General features: G+C 44.5%; 2 protein-coding genes across 2 annotated transcripts; both read left to right on the top strand.

The window, feature by feature from the left end:
• The first annotated feature begins 8,388 nt into the window (after window positions 1–8,388).
• LOC135629243 (uncharacterized) lies at window positions 8,389–19,606 on the top strand. Its single transcript, XM_065136437.1, has 3 exons — window positions 8,389–8,400; window positions 17,456–17,638; window positions 17,762–19,606. The coding sequence occupies exons 1-3, from the start codon at window positions 8,389–8,391 to the stop codon at window positions 19,604–19,606; spliced, it is 2,040 nt and encodes a 679-aa protein (XP_064992509.1).
• A 54-nt stretch (window positions 19,607–19,660) lies between these two features.
• Window positions 19,661–22,565, top strand: LOC135629242 (uncharacterized). Its single transcript, XM_065136436.1, has 4 exons — window positions 19,661–20,368; window positions 20,412–21,582; window positions 21,720–21,886; window positions 22,002–22,565. The coding sequence occupies exons 1-4, from the start codon at window positions 19,661–19,663 to the stop codon at window positions 22,563–22,565; spliced, it is 2,610 nt and encodes an 869-aa protein (XP_064992508.1).
• The last annotated feature ends 323 nt before the right edge of the window (window positions 22,566–22,888 follow it).

Below are 22,888 nucleotides of genomic sequence, written 5' to 3'. Positions count from 1 at the left end.
TATAATGAACATAAATGCATAGGCCTAAATTTAAGGTTACATGAGGAAGAAAAAATTTATCATCATTTATTTTGAAATATATCAAAACTTTTTTTAACTATCATCCAAATCACTTGAACCTTCGTATAAATCATTATATAAAATATCAAAGTTTATAATAATGTTAAAAATTAAGTTTGGTGTGGATTTGAATTAATTAAAACTTGACTATAGTGGCCTTGAATAGAGTTATTATGTTTAAAAATATTATAACTATGTAATGTCTCATTATTTTTTTATAATAAATAAACATAAATATTATAAGATTTCTCGATAATATTGTGATAGGAGCATATTTTTTTTATAATGGTTGATTGAGTCTTGTGTATAAAATATGGAAATAGGGACACCATCCAAGAAAAGATTAAGATTTGGAGTACAGGAAATTGCCTCAAATAAATATAACTTCGAGTAGTAATAATATATATATATATATATATAGTATTTGTCTTTTCCTCTTGAATAGAATTATAATTTGCATTTCAAGTTTTAAAGATTGATTTTGTGATCTAAATCTTTGAATCATCTAATTTAGAGAGACATTAATAATTCAAATTAAAATTGTTTGAGATATATTGTCAAACCAAACTTTATGGTAGATCCTAAAACAAAGTAAAAAATAAAAATCATGCTTTTAACTATTGCTCATATATTATAAAAAATGAACTTTGGATTCTTGATGCAGTATCCCTTAGAAATAATTAATAAATATTTCCTAATGACTCCAGATAACTCTTCTTCTCTTAAGCTTGAGAAGTTTAATGCTTCCAGTTTTGGTAGATGCTAAGAACAACTTAAGGCTTGAGATAACCAAATCAAAACAAATATTAACTTAACTAAATCTCATTCCCAAATCCCAAGACCAAATCGAATCTTATGAACCTAATTCTAACCCAGGCCAAGACTTCAAACCCAAGAAGAAAAATTAAGAACCCAAGCGTCAGTGATTCAAGCATAGGTTTAACCATAGTCATAATCAAAACACTAAGTTCAATCCAAATTCAGATCAAAATCATTTGTTCAATCCAAACAGCAAAGGGCATAAAAAATGGACAGTGCGAGATTTTGTTACGTACATAATGGACATAATCGTTTTACTCCATCTTACGTCCATTAAAAAATAAAAAAAGAACTCATCAAACTGAAGTCTTTTAAGTCAACATGACTAACATTTTTCTTCTTTTGTTAGGTTTGTCTTGTTGACTCCTTCGCTAAATCTAATTTATTATAATTCTGAATAATGTTTGATGGTGTCATGAGTACCATCGATTGATCCACTACCAAAGGTATAGGCTTATTTAGGTATTTCTTCTTGACTAATATGAGAGACTTGATAATGTGGCAAACTGATATGGGAGATTCATGAGGGAGGCAGTTTGTCGGGGTCGATCTAGTCTTAGAGTAGTGAGGTCGAATAGGTTATCCGGTTGGAAGATGCTCTATTAGTGAGGTGATACTAGGGAGGGTAAAATGTAGAATGAATTTCGTAAGGAAACCGATGCAACAATTTCTCAGATAGAAAATGTCACAGTAGACATAGAACGAACTTTTGAAAAAAAATTACAGTATAGTTGTATTTACTGAAATGAGTGTTTTGAATAGAAAATGTACGAACTCACGATAAAACTTAAAGAAGATAGAAAAATAGTTCACCATCAAGTTAAAATCACAAAGGGATACAAAAATTCACCACCCTAAGGATTATAAATGAGGATACAGAACAGAAATTAAAAGACTCACCACTCAAGGACGCATCCAAGAGATACAAAGTTTAAGAGAGTTTTCCAAGAGAGCTTCTACCAAGATATTATCAGTTTCTAAAGTTTTTTCTAAGTCCTAAACACCAAAATAAATACTAGTGCATGAAACAACCCTTCATGCATAGAAAATTTCGAAATTAAGTGTTTACAGCTGCTAACCAACTCCTTTAATACATTCCTTGGTCATTAAGACATGTTCATGGCTGCTAACCAACTCTTTTAATGCATTCCTTTGTCATGAAGAAAAGCACCTTGAAACAGCTTTAACTTTGTGCAGAGAATATGCTTATGAGTTGTTATATTTGAGTGGGCTGAGTTAAAGATTATGAGGCATAATTGTTGACTGAAAAAAATACCATATCATAATCAAAGTTCATATGATCAGATTGTAGTAAATTAGACACTCCCGTGTCAATCTCCCCCGATTGAAAAAGACTTGTCCTCAAGTCTTTGTTCGATTCATTAACATGATTATAAAAAGGACTTAAATCAGCCACATTAAATATTGGGGATACTCCGTAATCTTCAGGTAGCTCAATTTCATAAGTATTTTTGTCAATTCTCTTAAGCACCTTGAAAGGATCATCAGCCTTTGGTTTTAGTTTTCCAAATTTTCCCGGTGGAAACCTCTCCTTCCTTAGATGAATCCAAACCAAATCACTTGCATTAAACTCCATATGTTTTCTGTGTTTGTTGGCAGCATGCATGTACCTTTTATTTTGCTTCTCAATGGTTGTTTTCACACCCTCATGCAGCTTATTTATCTGCTTAGCTCTTTCATCAGCATCTCCACTAATTTGCTTTGTTATAGAACGAGGGATTAATTCCAAAGGACTAGTAGGATTAGCACCATAAACAATCTTAAAAGAACTTTTACCGATACTATGATGGATAGAATGATTATAGGCAAACTTGATTTGTGGAATAATGACATCGCACTACTTAATATTCTTACCAACATAGCTTCTAAGCAAATTTCCCAAGCTTCTGTTCGTTATCTCAGTTTGCCCATCGGTTTGTGGATGATGTGAGCTATTGAAATTCAAAGAAGTACCCAGCTTCCTCCAAAGAGTTCTCAAAAAATGACTAACAAATTTTGAATCTCGATTAAACACCATAGTTCTTGGAATACCATACAATTTAACAATCTCCTTAAAATACAAATCAGCAATATGAGATGCATCATTCGATTTATTGCAAGGAACAAAGTGAGACATTTTTGAAATTCTATCAACAACAACCATGATAGAATCCTTGTTCCTTTGAGTTCTTGGCAATCCCAAAATGAAATCAAGACTCACTTCCTCCCATGGAGCATTTGACACAGGTAATAGAGTGTACAATCCAGAATTTTGACTTCTTGTTTTTGCCAAATAACACACTCGACATTGCATTACATGTCTTTCCACATCTCTAAACATCTTAGGCCAATAAAAGTTTGATTGAATAAGAGCTAAAGTCTTATCTCTACCGAAATGTCCACCCAAAATATCATCATGAGCTTCAACTAGAATTACTTGTCTCAAAGAACAAGATGAAACACATAAAGCATTAGCTCGAAAAAAAAACCATCAAGGATAAAAAATTGTTAAAAGGAATCTGATTTACAATTCTGTCATATTGAGCCGAAATCCACATCATTTTCATAGAGATCTTTGAACGTCTCAAATCTAATAACTTTGACTTTCATTGCTGATAATAAAGAATGCTTTCTGCTTAATGCGTTAGTAACCACATTTTGAACACTAGATTTATGCTTAATTATAAAGTTATAAGATTGCAAAAACTCCACCTAAGCTGCATGCCTCTTGTTTAGCTTGTGTTGGTGATTTATGAACTTTAATGTTTCATAATTTGAATATAGCACAAATGGCTTGGCAAGAAGGTACTGGCTCTAATGAGATAAAGCTCAATATATGGCATAGAACTCCTTATCATAGGTAGAATATTTCCTTCTTGTATCATTCAGCTTCTCACTAAAATATACAATCGGCTTTCCGTCTTGACTCAAAACAACACCAATTCCCACATTAGATGTATCACATTCAATCTCAAACATATTGTAAAAATTTTGTAGAACTAAGATAGGAGCTTCGGTCACCTTTCCTTTTAAAAGCTCAAAAGCATCATTAGCCTCATTGGCCCATTTGAATTTATCACATTTCAGATATTCGGTGATTGGAGCGACAATAGAGTTGAAATTCTTGATGAATCTTTTGTAAAAAGAAGTTAAGTCATGGAAACTCCTCACATTATGCAATGAACCAGGTGTTGGCCAACTGAGAATAGCTTCTACCTTACTTTGATCTATCATGATTCCATCTTTTGAAACAACATACCCCAAAAATACAACACTAGATGTAAAGAAATCACACTTCGTTAGATTAGCAAAAAGTTTTTGCTGCATCAAAATAAGAAAGATTTCTTTCAAATGATTCATATGCTCCTCTTTGCTCTTATTATACACCAATATATCATCAAAGTAAACTACAACAAATATTCTAATGTATGGCTTAAATATGTGATTCATAAATCTCATGAAATTGCTAAAAGTATTAGATAGCCCAAATGGCATAACCAACCATTCATTATAAGTCTTCTCTAGTTTTAAATGATGTTTTACACTCATCTCCGGGCCTCATTCTTCTTTGGTGATAGCCACTCCTCAAATCAATTTTAGAGAAAATAGAAGCACCACATAATTGATCAAGTAAATCATCTAATCTTGGAATAGGAAAACGATAGTCTACTGTGATTTTGTTGATGGTGCACCTGTCCACGCACATTCTCCAAGAACCATCCTTTTTAGGCACTAACAAGGCGGGAATTACACAAGGACTCATGCTCTCCCGTATTAACCCTCTTTTCACTAATTCATCAACTTGCCTTTGAAGTTCTTTATGTTCCTTGGGACTCATTCTGTACACAGCCTTATTAAGTAGAATAGTCCCCGGAAAAAGATCAATGTGATGTTGAATGTCTCTCAAAGGTGGAAGGTCATGTGGAATCTCTTCCAATATAACATCTTGAAATTCCTCTAGGATTGGTTGCATGATTTTTAGTGTTTCCTTATGTTTTTCGTTCTCCTCTACTATCATTAGGGCCAAAATATGACCACCATTATCTAATTCACATTTGCATTTATTATAAGACATAAAAGCACTAACTTTCTTCTTTGGTGCATTGATTTCGGAAGGTTGTAATGGAGCTAAGATAATCTTCTTTTCATTCACCTTAAAAGAATAAGTATGTTTATAACCATCATACAACACCCTTCTATCATAATGTCATGGTCTTCCCAAGAGCAAATGACAAGCATCTATAGGAGCAATATCACACCATACTTTGTCTTTATAATACTTGCCAATAGAAAATAAAACTAAACATCTTTTAGTTACCTTGATGTCATTTCCTTTTTGCAACCAACATAATTGATATGGATGTGGATGAGGGATTGTGTCCAACTTCAGCTTCTGCACCATCTCCAAAGAAACCACGTTCTCAAAATTGCCGCTGTCGATGATCACCAAGCACACCTTGCCAAGAGAAGTGCATTTATTGTGAAACACATTTTTTCGCACCCAACTTTCATCATCGGCCACATAAGACACTTGTAAGTTATGTTACAATACAATAGAAAAACCATGATCTGCATAAGTAATCTCTTCCTCATCTTTATCATATTTTGATTCGTCATCAGCTTCGTCTTCTCCTCCATCACTATGATCTTTAACCAAAGTTACAATCCTTCTATTTGGACAATCTGAAGCAATATGCCCAAAACCATGACATTTGAATCATTTTCGGCCACTTGGGGTAGAAGAATTAGGCGTTTTTTTGCTGCCAGCAGATTCTTCACCCTTTTCTTGCACCTTTGATATCACATTGTTTTGGACAGTAGGCTTGGAACTTTCTCCTTTTGTATAGCCTTCTTTTGATCCGTATCGAGAACTTTTTTTAAACTTCTATTGCTTTTCAACTTTTAATGCCAGCTTGCTCACATCATTTAAAGACCAATATAGCTACAGTTGAACAACTTTAGCAATCTCATACTTCAGACCTCTTAAGTATCTTGTAATGGTTTGCTCTTCCGGTTCCATAAACTCTCCTTTTAATATGAGATTATCGAATTCTGTAGTGTACTCCTCCATATTAAGATCTTTTTGCTTGAAATCATGGATTTTTAGAAATATCTCTTGCCTATAATTATGAGGTAAATATTTTCTCTTCAGCTCCCTTTTCATTTTTTCCCATGTCATAATTTTACTCTTCCCCTCATATTCTCTTTGTTTTTTCAGATTTTCCCACCAAAAAAATGCATTCCGTCTGAGTTTGAGTGCCATAAGTTTGACCTTCTTTTATTATGATGGTTCATGAAAATCAAAAATTCTTTCTACTGTATTAAGCCAATCGATAAAGTCATCAATATTTATTTTACCTTCAAACTCTAGAATCTCCAATCTTCGGTTATATTTATTCTGCCACTCGTCTTGGATTCCATTTCTTATCCAACATCTTCTCAACTCCCTTGGGAGAGGAGGTGTATCTTCATCAGAAGTATATTCATGGACATCATTTTCATGCTGGATTTGTCTACTTTGAAGTTCTTCAATTATTTCATTCTTTTCTTGTAGACTACGTAGCAATCTTCGTAGTTGCAGTCTCAATGACTCAGCATCATTTTTATGGTCTCTATCTTCTCCAACTATATCTTTTCCATTCCACCTTGCCATGATCTCTAGCTTTTAATACCAAACTGATACCAGGGAGGGTAAAATGTAGAATGGATTTCAAAAGGAAACCGATGCAATAGTTTCTTAGATAGAAAATGTCATAGTAGACAAAGAACAAACTCTCGAAGAAAAGTTGTAGTACATTTGTATTTGCTGGAATGAGTGTTTTGAATAGAAAAGGCACGAACTCACGATAAAACTTAAAGAAGATAAAAAATAGTTCACCACCATGTTAAAATCATAAAGGGATACAGAAATTCACCATCCTAAGGATTATAAACGAGGATACAGAACAAAAATCAAAAGACTCACCACTCAAGGACGCATCCAAGAGATACAAAGTTTAAGAGAGTTCTCCAAGAGAGCTTCTGCCAAGATATTATCAGTTTCTAAAGTTCTTTCTAAGTCCTAAACACCAAAATAAATAATAGTGTATGAAACAACCCTTCATGCATAGGAAATTTCGAAATTAAGTGTTTATAGCTGCTAACTAACTCCTTTAATGCATTCCTTGGTCATGAAGACATGTTCACAACTGCTAACCAACTCTTTTAATACATTCCTTTGTCATGAAGAAAAGCACCTTGTAACAGGTTTAACATTGTGCAAGGAATGTGCTGATGAGCTGTCATATTTGAGTGGGTTGAGTTAAAGATTATGAGGCATAATTGTTGACTGAAAAAAATGTCATATCATAATCAAGGTTTATATGATCAGATTATAGTAAATTAGACATTCCTATGTCATTAGGACCCAACTTGGGATTGCCGGAAAGGCAGACCAAGATCTTCCTGGTTGCGAGGCGATTGTTCAGGTGTCCTCGGGCGAAGCGTTATCTCATGGCTACATCTTGACAGCAAGGTAGCCTCTTAACCATCGATGATCTTGTAACATTTGATGCTTCAGTAAGCGAAGGGAAGAAGACAACAGTGCAAGCTGTACGATTGAGTTAACGTATAGGGAGTCCTCCCCTTAGTGTGAGTTGATGGATTCACTTTTATACCTTATTTTGTGGACCTTCTTACTGGCTAGTCAGGAATAAGATTAGCTGAACCATTTGATCATTCTTTGATCTTGATAGGATAGTATGATTATTGCCAACAAGGTACATCGGGATGTACTATGATGTCATTTTAGAGTTGGTGACCTGGAGCCTTGTTTAGATGTCGATCTTGATGGCAAATGAGTTGACATGAGTCAAAACAGTGATTTCCTCCTCTAAAAGGTCCTCGGTTAGATTAAGGATAAAAATTAACAAGAAAAAAAAATCATACTATAGAGGAGTTGAATATATAAGCATAAAATTCATAATATGTTATTATTAAGTAAAAAAAATTAATATAAAAAATCTAAAATCAAATAATAATATATATATTTATAATGTATACTATTCGATGTTGTTCAAAAAAGCTTTTCTCTTATTTGAAAACATATTATCGTCAGATCCAAAATCTATAATGATGTCGATCTATAAAGAGAACTAGACTTGTCTTCTTCTCTCTTGATGTCAATCTATAAGGGGAAGACTTATCTTCTCCTTTTTTCTTGTCCTTCGTAGGATCGATATTGATAGGGGTAAAAACAAATTTGACGTAACACCCCGGATTTGACGTAATTTACCACGACGTCAGCCCCCCCTGGACGGCACACTGCCTTAGGGGGAGAGCTTTAACACCGGCATAAGGTGCACCCTCGCTCGCCATACCCAGACGACCTCATCACCTGACCCCGCTCGACCGGCCGAGGCAGGGGAAGGCGTCGACTGAGGCGCGCCATACCCTGCGGCAGCTCGGCCTTCCACGCAACACCCACGACGACGACAGGCGCCACCGGAGGTACAGCCCTGCCCCGGCAGGATGGCACATCAGGTAACATCAAACTCACCTACAAATACTCCCGGGCTCCAAACGAATGGCAGGGAGAAAAAAGCAGCACTTCACCCAAAAACTCCTCTCCCAATTACTAACTTGGTCGTCGGAGGGGTCGGGCCGAATCGCCGACCCGACCTTTGTGCAGGTACACGACCGAAGCCGACCCAACCCGGCGTCACGGAGTGTCCCAGCCAGATCCCCCGCAATCGACCGTCGCAAGATCCCCCTAGTCACGCCTGATCCCAACCGTTCGGACCCCTGAACCAGCCGCGTTGACCCCAAGGTCACGGCTAAAAAAGTTACTTACCGTAACAGATTGGCGCTAGAGGAAGGGCCTCCGAATGTCAAGCGATCAACGAATCCACTTTGGCGAGCCCACGGTCGTCGGGCTCGCCACCCCGGGGGTGTTGGGAAATCATGGGGGCGACATCACATGCGCAGCGGAAGAACAAGAAAACAAAATCCCCGATTCCCAAAAAGATGTTCGTCGTCGTTCGAAGATTGGAGCGCAAAAATCCGTGAAACATGAAACTACGTATAGAGTAGATTGTGTTACTTAAGGAGATCGTATATCCCTGTTTCGTTGCAGATCCTTAGGAGAGGGTAAAGGAGGTCAAGCGTCCTCCTCTCTAGCGGTGATCCACACAGCAGGGTTGCGACGACGCTCCTCAAAAACTCCAGGCCTGATCTGAGGTGGAGAGGAAGAGGAGAATAGGAAAGGCAAGCAAAAACTCTAGCCTATGAGGCTCTGAATCCCTCCTATTTATATAGGTCCCCTGTCAAACCCTAATGGGTCCTCCCCTCGTGGGTATTGGATCTGCATCCAATAAGATAAGGGCTCCGTCGGATATCTCATATCCGAACCTCTACTCATCGCAATACCTACCATATGTGTGTGACCCTCTAGGCCCAATATCGAGCTGGCCGTGAGTCATACCCGTCAGAACTCCTTCTAACTCAGTGAATTATTATCTCTGTAATAATTCACTTGACTCATCGACTACGGAAGTACTAGGCCACTACGCCGTAGTCCCCAGACGATACAGGGGAATCCAATCCATTGGACCTGTCTGTCCTCAGTTACCGTGTACCTATAATCCCTCATCCATCTAATATCCCAAAGACTATATATCGAGCATGGTGTTGTCAGACCCATACGGTTTCTACTCGAGTCTCGCTCTAATCGGATTCTCCCGGAGAACTCTTTCTCTCTCAACCCGAATGACCCTGGCCAGGGATTTGTCTGAGCAAGAACACATGGGATATTCCTCTCATGACGCCGAGAGTGGATGATCCTCTATCGACACTCAATAGCCCTCGTAAGGTCGACTACCACTCCCAATGACCAGCTGTACTAGATCTGGGACAGCCAAACCTATAAGTCTGGTATCAAAGAGTGGAGCACTCATACAGGATATCCTTGGTGTCTCAAGTCTAAGGACCAGATACACCACTAGGACTACGGAATCGTTGTCTGACAATAAGGCATCATCAACCATCCAGCATTCCGTAAGCGGATCAATCAGTGAACTCATTCTCCAATGAGCACCTGTACTGTATCCCTAGTGTCCCTACACAAGCAGCTATGAGACCAGCTGCATCCATCATATGGACGGGTATACAGCACACCAGTCTATCCGGTTATCACGATGTCCCTCTCGAGTAACCTATGACCGGGATTATTTAGGATATGTGTTTAAAGGTGAATCGATCTCATTATCGTGATCTCATCACGATCCGATTCCCATTGCATAAATCCAAGGACATCACAATATATGTATGCATTTATGCAATAGTTATAAAGTGATATACGCCAAAATATAATAAGCAAAAAAGATTCTGTATCAAGTCACACGTGCCATCACTCACGTGATTGGCTTGCTGGGCACCTATGACTAGCAATCTCCCACTTGACCTAAAGCCAATCACCTATGTGTCTGATCCCCATCAGACCCCTGTGACGCTCAAAGACAAAATGAGACAACGGCTTTGTCAGTGGATCTGCAATGTTATCTTCGGATGGAACTCTTTCCACTGCTACATATCCTCGGGTTACGATCTCTTTGATAAGTTGGAACCTCCTCAGAACACTTCTGATGAGACCCGGGTTCCCTTATTTGAGTAATCGCCCCGTTATTATCACAATATAAGGAGATCGGCTCCTCGCTACCCGGCACGACTCCCAAATCTATGATGAACTTCTTCACCCAGACTCCCTCCTTTGCTACATCTAATGCAGCAATGTACTCCGCCTCTGTGGTCGAGTCAGCAATGGTATCTTGCTTGGAACTCTTCCAGCACACTACTCCTCCATTCAAGGTGTACACATATCCTGAATTCGACTTGCTATCATCGACATCAAACTGAAAACTTGAGTCAGTGTAGCCTTCAACCTTAAGGTTATTACCTCCATATACTAGCAAAAGATCCGTAGTCCTTCTCAAGTATATAAGGATACACTTTACTGCTTTCCAGTGCTCCAAGCCTGGATCCGCTTGATACCTGCTTGTGACACTCAGAGCATGCGCTATATCAGGCCTAGTACATAGCATGGCATACATGATAGACCATATTGCTGAGGCATAAGGTATCATATCCATGTTCGCCCTTTCTTAGAATTTTCAATGCCAAACATTTTGACAATGGTTTCTATGTACCTGAACTGGGATAAGCCAAGCATCCTCTTGGATCTATCTCTATATATTCTAATCCCCAAGATATATGATGCTTCCCCTAAGTCCTTTATGGAGAAGTGTCTAGATAACCAAGTCTTTACTGTGGATAGCATTCCTACGTCATTCCCAATGATGAGGATGTCATCCACATATAACACCAAAAAGGTGATAGCGCTCCCACTTACCTTTCTGTATACACAAGGCTCATCTTCATTCTTAACGAAGTCATAAGATCTGATTGCCTCATCAAATCTTACGTTCCAACTTCGGGAAGCTTGCTTTAGTCCATAAATGGATCTAAGCAACCTACACACCTTATCTGGGCAGTTCTTGGACATAAATCCCTCAGGTTGCATCATATACACCTCCTCCTCGAGGTTCCCATTGAGGAATACAGTTTTCACATCCATATACCAGATCTCATAATCATAGTGTGCTGCAATAGCCAATAGAATTCTGATGGATTTTAGCATTGCTACAGGTGAGAAGGTTTCATCGTAATCAACACCTTGCCTTTGACGATACCCCTTAGCCACTAGCCTTGCTTTATAAGTCTCTACCTTTCCATCTACTCCGATCTTTTTCTTAAAGATCCACTTGCAACCGATGAGTACAATACCTTCGGACGCATCAACTAGGTTCCAAACCTTGTTGGAGTACATAGAATCCATCTCAGAATTCATGGCTTCTTGCCACTTCCCGAAGTCTATACTCATAATAGCCTCCTTGTAGGTCTGAGGATCAATATCCTCAACATCCTCTCCTCTAATATGTCTCACATATCTCTCAGGAGGATGAGATACTCTATCAGACCTGCGTAAAGTTGAAAATTGTGTATTAGGTACCTGAACAGACTCGGGCTGTAGAGTGGTACTTGAGCTTGGTTCTCCAACCTCCCTCAACTCTATCATTCTCCCACTGTCTCCGCCAAGAATGTGTTCCTTCTCAAGGAACACTGCTCTCTTAGCTACAAAGACCTTTTGGTCCTCGAGATGATAGAAATAATACCCACAAGTTTCCTTGGGGTATCCCACAAATTTGCATCGCTCTGTCCTTGATTCTAACTTATCGAGGTTGTGTCTTTTAACATGGGCAGGGCAGCCCCAAATCTTAACAACCTTAAGATCAGGCTTCTTCCCTTTCCATATCTCATATGGTGTAGACACTACCGACTTAGTTGGAATTCTATTCAGAAGGTAAGCTGCGGTTTCTAGGGCATATCCCTAGAATGAGATGGGTAGGTCAGCGAAACTCATCATGGACCGTACCATATCTAATAACGTACGATTTCTCCTTTTAGAGACACCATTGAGCTGAGGTGTGTAAGGAGGTGTCCATTGGGATAATATCCCATGGTCCTTGAGGAACTAAGTAAACTCTGTACTTAAGTACTCACCTCCTCGATCTGATCGAAGAGTTTTGATACTCTTTCCAGTCTGGTTCTCCACATCATTCTTATACTCTCTGAATTTCTCAAAGGCCTCGGATTTGTACTTCATTAAGTACACATATCCATACCTTGAGAAATCATCAGTAAATGTAATGAAGTAGGAGTAACCTCCAATGGCATGAGTTGACATGGGTCCACATACATCACTATGTATGAGTTCCAACAACTCAGTGGCTCTCTCTCCAATTCCACTAGATGGAGAGTTGGTCAATTTTCCACGAATGCAAGGTTCACAAGTTGCATATGACACATAGTCGAATGGATCTAGATATCCATCATTTAGTAACTTTTGAATCCTTCTTTCATGGATGTGACCTAGCCTACAATGCCACAGGTATGCGTTGTTCACTTCATCTCGTTTCCTCTTAGACACATTTACATTCATGATATGTGGAGTAGTGTCTAACATAAATAAACCATTATGCAATGTTCCTTTCGTGATGATCTTATCATCTATTAATATCGAACAACCATTGTTCTCAAAAACAAATTTATATCCACTAACTGTTAAACATAAAATGGAGATAATGTTTTTGATAATAGAAGGAACAAAATAACATGCATCTAATGCAATAAAAGCTCCACTAGGCAGATGTAGGGAGACCTTGCCAACAGCTAATACAATAACTTTTGCTCCATTACCCATCTTGAGGTCCATCTCGCCTCTCTCTAGTCTCCTAGGCCTTGCCAGAACCTGCAACGAATTGCATATATGATAAGCACTACCGGTATCCAATACCCATGTGTTATCATAAGAGTCTGACAAATGGAGACTAATCATGAATGTACCTGAAGCTTCATCAAGCTTTTGTTTCGCCCTTTCTGCAAGGTACTCTTTGTAGTTCCTCTTCCAATGCCCATCTTTACCACAGTGGAAGCATTGGCCTTTGTCCTTTACTAGGTCTTTCTTAGCAACTTTTGCTTTACCTGGTCTGCCCTTACCCTTTCCCTTCTTAAGGGACCTTTCTGCTTTCCTTTTCTTTCTGGTCTCACTAGTGTAGAGAACTGGCTTCTCTTTCTTAATAGTACTCTCTGCCTCCCTCAACATATTGAGGAGCTTTGGGAGAGTCACCTCAAGTTTGTTCATATTAAAATTCATTATGAACTGTGAAAAGGAATCTGGTAGGGACTGAAGCACAATGTCCACACACAAGTTATCCTCTAGGACCATTCCTAGACCTGTGAGTTTCTCTATCCACTCAATCATCTTTAGGACATGGTTCTGAACCGGTGTCCCCTCAGTCATCCTAGCGCGGAAAAGGCTCTTGGATATCTCATATCGTTGAGTCCTTCCCTGTTCCTCAAACAATTTGCGAACATGTAGGAGAATGGATCTGGCATCCATCTTTTCATGTTGTCTCTGTAACTCAGGAGTCATAGAGCCCAACATATAACACTGAGCAAGAGTGGAGTCATCAATGTACTTCACGTAGCGAGCGACCTCATCCTCGTTTGCCCCTTCTTCGGGCGTAGGCATCACTAAATCAAGGACGTACACGATTTTCTCCACTGTGAGAACAATTCTCAAGTTACGGAGCCAATCCGTATAATTTGGACCAGTGAGGCGGTTGACATCAAGTATGACACGTAAGGGATTTGAAAGTGACATTTTCTGAAAATAAAGATGCAGTAGAAATGAATAACATACAGATTTTGCAAGAAATAAACTATCAAGATATGGACTTCTATTTTAATATGCTCCTACTATTTTACTAACGAGTCACGCGACACCCTCAGCACGTGAAACGGAAGTCTCCGGCAGACTTCTAGTGGGGATCAGGATCCAATCAGCGTCTTAGTGTAACCTCGAGGGACTCGACCAATCACACTAAGCCTAAAAGGTAGGCAACTCTTGCCGATCATACCTCCTTGTGATTCCCGTCCTGTTCGGCCTCCGAATCACCATGGCCTCGAGGGACTCGACCAACCATGATGCTCGGTTAAGTCAACACCTTCGTTACAAGATGAGTCTGATTTGATGATATACCCTCGAGGGACTCGACCAAGTATACCATGCCCTCAGGTCACCGATGACATCTCTATGTCGTAAGCAAGATAGCGAATCGCGATATAGGTGAGTCTCGAGGGACTCGACCTACTCAACCTACACCGGGAATCGGTTCCTACTTATAACGATGGAAGGCCACGTGGGTCAATCTAATTGCCTCACGTTTACCGACTTAATATTATTGAGAGATGTTTCTAAAATTTGGTCTCCTAATATGACATGTCACACATATACATATTTAATATATATATATACATCGCATGCAAATATATATACTTATCTTGTATGTGTATAATCAATTACACCAGATGATCATGGACCACAACCTAATGTGATTAGGCCCGAGCCAGTAGGCCTAATCACTCACATCAAGATCTATGTGTGCAACGGTGCATCTCCATGCCCTGTGATCGTCCATCTCGTCCTCATCGGTTCCGTCGACATCTTGATGCATCTTCATGTATCGCGATCGTCCGTCTCGTGGGTCCCGTTATCGCATCCACGCTCCCGCTGCGCCTCCTCATGTGATTACAATTTAATCATAGGCACGCAGGCCCGACAATAAAGGAGAAATATAATGGAGGCTCGCAAACCTCAATAATAATAATCACAAGTACACACATCACACGGTCCATGATCATCCATCCACACATCATACATCACATGTATAAATAATCATCATCATGTAGGACTACTAGATAATAATAAAAATAATAATCAACTAAACCTTTTAATTAATTAATATTTTCTGAAATCAGGGACATGTAGGGAATTTCTGAATTTATAGGGGTATTTTCATAAATTGGACAAAAGACAGAAACTGGAATTTCTCAAATTCTGAGGGGTAAAACTATCTTTTTCCCAAAAAAAACCCTAATGCCCTACTATCCTTTGCTGCTGCCGCCGCCGCCGCCACCCTGCTAGCGGCGGCGTGTGCGGCGGGGCGAGGGCGCTGCCCTCGCCTGCAGGTGGCACGCACGCTGGCGGTGCTGCCGCTGCAGGTGGGCTCCCCCGCGGGCGGTTCTGCCGGCGGGGCAACGCCCATAGGCGGTGCTGTCCCGCCGGGCGGCCGCCCCTGTGGGGGGGAGGGTTTCTCCCGCGGGAGCAGCGGCGGCAAGCGCCGCTGCCCTGCGGCGCCTCACCCCGTGGGAGAAGCGGCCGCAGGTGCCTCTGCCCGTGGGCTGCCAGCCCCGTCGGACGCAAGCCCGCTACAAGCAGGCCGCCGGCCGGCTGCTGCAGGCGCAGCGCTTGCGCATGCGCCGGCGCTGTGCTGCCTGCCTTCGGCTGTGCTACACGCACGCAGATCGAGGGCAGCAACTGTTGTTGCCCTTCCTTGTTTTTGCGTCAACGATTTTGACGTCAAAATTCTTCCTAAACACAACACACGCAGTTGAAAACCAATCATTCGCACGAACAACCTGGCTTTGATACCATTGTTGGGCGACATCACATGCGCAGCGGAAGAACAAGAAAACAAAATCCCCGATTCCCAAAAAGATGTTCGTCGTCATGCGAAGATTGGTGCGCAAAAATCCGCGAAACATGAAACTGCGTATAGTGTAGATTGTGTTACTTAAGGAGATCGTATATCCCTGTTTCCTTGCAGATCCTTAGGAGAGGGTAAAGGAGGTCAAGCGTCCTCCTCTCTAGCGGTGATCCACACAGCAGGGTTGCGATGACGCTCCTCAAAAACTCTAGGCCTGATCTGAGGTGGAGAGGAAGAGGAGAATAGGAAAGGCAAGCAAAAACTCTAGCCTATGAGGCTCTGAATCCCTCCTATTTATAGAGGTCCCCTGTCAAACCCTAATGGGTCCTCCCCTAGTGGGTATTGGATCTGCATCCAATAAGACAAGGGCTCCGTCGGATATCTCATATCCGAACCTCTACTCATCGCAATACCTACCATATGTGTGTGACCCTCTAAGCCCAATATCGAGCTGGCCGTGAGTTATACCCGTCAGAACTCCTTCTAACTCAGTGAATTATTATCTCTGTAATAATTCACTTGACTCATCGACTACGAAAGTACTAGGCCACTACGCCGTAGTCCCCAGACGATACAGGGGAATCCAATCCATTGGACCTGTCTGTCCTCAGTTACCGTGTACCTATAATCCCTCATCCATCTAATATCCCAGAGACCGTATATCGAGCATGGTGTTGTCAGACCCATACGGTTTCTACTCGAGTCTCGCTCTAATCGGATTCTCCTGGAGAACTCTTTCTCTCTCAACCCGAATGACCCTGGCCAGGGATTTGTCTGAGCAAGAACACATGGGATATTCCTCTCATGACGCCGAGAGTGGATGATCCTCTAACGACACTCAATAGCCTTCGTAAGGTTGACTACCACTCCCAATGACCAACTGTACTAGATCTGGGACAGCCAAACCTATAAGTCTGGTATCAAAGAGTGGAGCACTCATACAGGACATCCTTGGTGTCTCAAGTCTAAGGACCAGATACACCACTAGGACTACGGAATCGCTGTTTGACAATAAGGCATCATCAACCATCCAGCATTCCGTAAGCGGATCAATCAGTGAACTCATTCTCCAATGAGCACCTGTACTGTATCCCTAGTGTCCCTACACGAGCAGCTATGAGACCAGTTGCATCCATCATATGGACGGGTATACAGCACACTAGTCTATCCGGTTATCACGATGTCCCTCTCGAGTAACCTATGACCGGGATTATTTAGGATATGTGTTTAAAGGTGAATCGATCTCATTATCGTGATCTCATCACGATCCGATTCCCATTGTGCAAATCTAAGGACATTACAATATATGTATGCATTTATGCAATAGTTATAAAGTGATATACGCCAAAATATAATAAGCAAAAAAGATTCTGTATCAAGTCACACGTGCCATCACTCACGTGATTGGCTTGCTGGGCACCTATGACTAGCAGGGGGAACACCCCCCGCACGATGAAACCCATGACGAATGCCCCGCAGCGGCGTCAGAACGTTACTGGCAATTGTTCAATGACCCAGGCTTGTCACCTCCCAACGGTGTACCCACTGGCCCATCGCCGGTGTCTCCCGAGGCCTTTCGCGACCTCGCTCATCAAGTCCGAGCCCTGACGAGCATGGTACAGACCATCATCCCGATCGTCTCCCAACGGACCCCTCCGCATATGGCTCGGCCTTCGCAGCAATAGGAAACCCTCGTCCACCCTCACGTACCCCTTCCCGTACTCCCTGGCTCGCCTCAGAACCCGATAACTCGGCCCGGGAGCTGGGAGGCGGAAGACACGGCGAGCCGCCCCGAGCGCGAGGCTCCTTCTGCCGACTCTACAAATGCCCAACGAGCTCAGTTGCGCCTCGTCAGTCAAAAACTCGATGAAGTACAACAGGAAGTCCGTAAGTCGAAAGGAGAGCTCGGGGTAGACGGACAGCAAGGATCCCCCTTCACCCCCGAGATCCAAGATCAGGCGATCCCGTCACACTTCCGCCTCCCCTCGCTGGACGCGTATGACGGCGCCGCAGACCCAGCAGACCATGTGGCCGCTTTCCGCGCTCAGATGATGCTATACGGGACTTCCGATGCCTTGATGTGCAGGGCATTTCCAACAACCCTGCAGGGTCCAGCCCGCGCATGGTACAGTAGTCTGAAGGCCGGGACCGTCGCCTCCTTCGACCAACTCGCCAAAGATTTCGAGCTTAACTTCCTGGCTTACGCTCGACCAAAGCCGTCTGTGGCATTACTCCTTGGACTCAACCAAAGGGAGGACGAGCCCCTCTCCCATTTTGTGAACCGCTTTACGACGCAAATTCGCGGGCTGTCAGATGCTCACCCCTCTCTGTTGATACAGGCATTCATGATAGGCCTGCGGCCTTCCCGGTTCTTCTGGTCTCTCGTGGAGCGACCCCCCGCCGCGGTCCCCGAAATGATCCAGCGTGCTGGCCAGTTCATCGCTGCGGAAACATGGATGGCTGGGAAGCGGGAGGAGCACAAAAAAGTCAAGTCGGAGCCGCCCCGACAGCAACAACCCGCCGCGTCCCGTCGCAAGTTGGATAGATCCGACCCAAGGCCTCCTCTCCCCGCCTTAAACTCATCACGGACGGAAATATTTCTCCATGAGAAGGGTAAGGGGCTACTCAAGGAGCCCCACCCAATGAGGAACCCGCGAGAGCTCGCGGACCGTTCAAAATACTACCGCTTCCATCGGCAACATGGGCACGACACTGAACAGTGCCGGGAGCTGAAAAGGCAAATCGAGGAGCTCATCCGCCGAGGGCATCTTGGCCACTACCTTCTGCCGGGCAAAGAGCTATCACCTCGCCCGGAGGGTCCCGTCGAGAGACACATCGACGTAATCGCTGGCGGCTCTGCGTTAGGAGGGGGCTCCATGTCAGGAAGAAAGGCGTATGCCCGAGCCGCTCCAAAGGTAACCTCTAGACACGGGCCCAAGCCCGAAATCACCTTCCCGATCGGGGTATCCAAGCAGCCCGAACACGACGACGCCCTCGTGATATCGGCTAGGGTGGCCAACGCGCAAGTAAAGAGAATCATGGTCGACATTGGGAGCTCGGCCGATATACTCTACTTCGACGCCTTCCAGAAGCTCGGCTTGGCCAAGGAAAGCATGGGGCCAATGAGTTCAACACTCACCGGATTCACAGGAGATTCGATATCACCTATGGGGGCTATTACTTTGCCCTTAACCCTTGGGGTCCCGCCGAGGTCGAAGACGGTAATGACCACCTTTTTGGTGGTCGACCTTCCCACTGCTTACAACGCCATACTCGGACGGCCGACCCTCAACAAGGTCAGAGCCGTCGTCTCGACCTACTACCAAACCATAAAGTTCCCGACTCACGCTGGGGTCGGAGAAGTCGCGGGAAGCCCCCGAGAGTCCAGGCGGTGCTACCTGACCGCCGTTTCACTACACAAAAGGGCCAGGATCGAGCCGCCGCTCAAAGACCCGCGGGAAGCAAAGAGGCCGGCCCCTCATCCCGAGCCAAGGGGGTCCACCGTGGATATACCATTACAAGAAGCTCGGCCTGACCGGACGGTCAAAGTTGGTTCGGAACTGCCCGAACAGGAACGAGAGTAGCTCGTCGGCCTCTTGCGGGAAAATGCTGACGTCTTCGCCTGGTCCCCATCTGACATGACGGGCGTCGATCCAGGAGTGGCACAGCACCACCTCAACATCCCACCTGACGCTCGCCCGGTGAAACAAAGACCCAGGCGACAAGCCCCTGACCGACAACGTGCCACACACGAGGAAGTGACCCGTCTCTTAGCGGCAGGCTTCATAGAAGAAGCCAAGTATCCTCAATGGATGTCCAATGTAGTCCTTGTGAAAAAACACAATGGAAGCTGGAGGATGTGCGTTGACTACACTAGTCTCAACAATGCATGCCCGAAAGACTGTTACCTCCTCCCGAAGATCGACCAGCTGGTCGACGCGGCGGCCGGGCATGCACGCCTCTCTTTCATGGACGCCTATTCGGGATACAACCAGATTAAGATGGCACCCGAAGACAGAGAGCATACGGCCTTCCTCACCGACCAAGGGGTGTACTTCTATAAGGTCATGTCGTTCAGATTGAAGAACGCCGGAGCCACATATCAGAGAACGGTGAACAAGATGTTCGCCCACCAGATCGGGAGGAACATAGAGGTTTACGTGGACGACATGATCGTGAAAAGCCAAGAGGCCGGAACGCACATTGCCGACCTGACCGAGGCGTTCGCCACGCTACGCAAGTTCGGTATGCGACTTAACCCCACAAAATGCGCTTTCGGTGTCACCTTCGGGAAATTCCTCGGGTTCATCATACATGAAAGAGGAATTGACGCCAACCCGGAGAAGGTCTAGGCAATCATCGACATGCAGTCACCTCGGATGATCAAAGACCTGCAGCGACTTAACGGAAGGCTTGTTGCCCTGTCTCACTTCCTCGCCCGGTCGGGCGATCGCTGCCTCCCCCCATGCAGTCAGTTCCGTCCTGATCGAAGAAAGCTCTGGCGAGCAACTCCCAATCTACTACGTCAGCCACATCCTGAGCGGACCCGAGGGGCGTTACCCGCCGATAGAGAAACTCGCACTCGCCCTGGTGCTGTTAGCTCAGAAGTTACGCCCCTACTTCCAGGCCCACCCCGTGGAGGTCATCACCGACCAACCCCTTCGGCAGGTTTTATCTAAATTTGATGTTGCAGGATGGCTCCTCAAGTGGGTAGTGGAGCTCGGCGAGCATGATATAAGATACGTGCCCAGGACCGCCATCAAGGCCCAAGCGGTAGCTGACTTCATCGCGGAGCTAACTCAGGTGGCAGACGGGGATCTCGAGCAACCTCCCGAAGCTTGGATCCTACATGTGGACGGCTCGGCCAGCTCAAAGGGTGCCGGCGCGGGACTGGTTCTGCTTGCCCCCGACGGCCGTTCGTTCGAGCGCTCCTTCCGCTTCGGGTTTAAAGCCACTAACAACGAAGCGGAATACGAGGCGCTCCTAGTAGGACTCAGGTTGGCCCTCGAGATGCAGGTGGCTGCTATACACGTCCTCGTCGACTCGCAGCTTGTGGCCGAGCAGCTCAGCGGTGGACACGAGGCTCGGGACCCAACCATGGCGAAATACCTGGCACGGGTAAGGGACCTGACTGCTAAGTTCCCTTATTTCACGTTGTCCAATGTCCCGAGGGAGGAGAACGAGCGGGCCGATGCGCTGACTAAGCTGGCGTCGAAGCCGACCTACGCAGCACGGCCGGAGGTCGAGGAGCTTCCTGCCCGCGCCATCGAGGTAGCGACAACAGCCCCCGTTAGTGCGCCGATCATATGGGTACAGGAGCTGCTACGCTTCAAGCGCGATGGGACCCTTCCCCACGACGAAGTTGCGGCTCGGCGTCTGCGTCGTACACACGCGTGGTACAATGAAGAGAGTGGCCAGCTTTATAGGCGGTCCTTTACCTACCCCCTCCTACGATGTTTGGAGCCCGACGAGGCCCAGACGGTCCTGGCCGAGATCCACGAGGGAATCTGCGGAGAACACAGCGGCAGGCGAACCTTGGCACACAAAATACTTCGCCAAGGTTACTACTGGTCGACCATGTGCCGGGACGCGAAAGCTTACGCGTAGCGGTGTGGTTCGTGCCAAGAACACGCCCGTGCACCCCGATAGCCCGCGGTCCCACTTAGCTCCATTGCGTGTGCGTGGCCGTTCGCACAGTGGGGGTTGGACCTGCTCGGACCTTTCCCACCGGCCTCGGGGTAGCGAAAGTACATCATCGTGGGAGTGGATTATTTCACGAAGTGGGTCGAGGCCGAGCCATTGGCGACAATCACAGAGCAATAAATGGAGAAGTTCGTATGGAGAAACCTGGTGACCCTGTTCGGGTTGCCCAAGGCCATCATTACGGATAACGGACCTCAGTTCGCCGGTAGGAGGTTCTAGGAGTTCTGTGCCAGTCATGACATCCAACTAAGGTTCAGCTCGGTGGCCCATCCTCAGACGAACGGGTTGGCAGAGGTAACCAATCGGTCTATCTTGGACGGACTCAAAAGAAGGGTGTCAGCAGCCCGATCGGCCTGGACTGACGAACTCCCTAGTGTCCTATGGTCACTGCGCACCACTCCCAAGACCGCAATCGGAGAGTCCCCGTACAGCCTGACATTCGGAACCGAGGCTGTCCTGCCACCCGAGGTAGCTATCTCCACCCTTCGGACGAGGAGCTACGACGAGGAAATCTCGAACGAGGGACTTCGAGCCAGCCTCGACATGCTCGAGGAGCGGCGCGCTGACGCACACCTGAAGGCCCTCTCTTATAAGAGAGCCGTCGCAAGGGTCTACAACAGGAAGGTACGACCCCGACCGATTAAGTTAGACGACCTGGTCCTCCGAAAGACCGAGGTCAGCGACCCGACCCGAGCCAGGGGGAAGCTAGCCCCCAAATGGGAAGGCCCTTATCGGGTCGCCGAGGTAGTCCGACCGGGTACTTATCGGCTCACGACAATGGACGGTTCTCCCTTGCCGAGGACCTGGAACGTCGGGAACCTTAAGAAGTTTTTCGTCTGAAACAAAGAAACCTTTTTCGTTTAGAGAAGAAGAACTTCTTTCCGAAAGAAGAAGCTTTTTGCCTAGGAAAAAGGAGACAATAAGACGAAAGGAGAAAAGTGTTTCCTTTTATTGAGGAAAGCAAGCCAACTTACAGGACCCGACTTACAAAAACCGACTAGTAAAACAAAATACAGGACCCTTCTTCATTGTTGGGGCTCCTCCAGGCGATCATCGAAGGGGACCTCCTCGGGCATGTCTACCCCTTGGTCCTCGGGGTGAGGAGCGAAGGGGTTATCCTCCACCTTGAGACTAGGGTGACGAGCACGGAAACAGGAAGTAGT

Source organism: Musa acuminata, chromosome BXJ3-1, assembly GCF_036884655.1.
Source record: "Musa acuminata AAA Group cultivar baxijiao chromosome BXJ3-1, Cavendish_Baxijiao_AAA, whole genome shotgun sequence".
Lineage (NCBI taxonomy): Eukaryota > Viridiplantae > Streptophyta > Magnoliopsida > Zingiberales > Musaceae > Musa > Musa acuminata.
The sequence above is the reverse complement of the archived record's forward strand: the minus strand, read 5'-3'. Positions and strand labels throughout refer to the sequence as shown.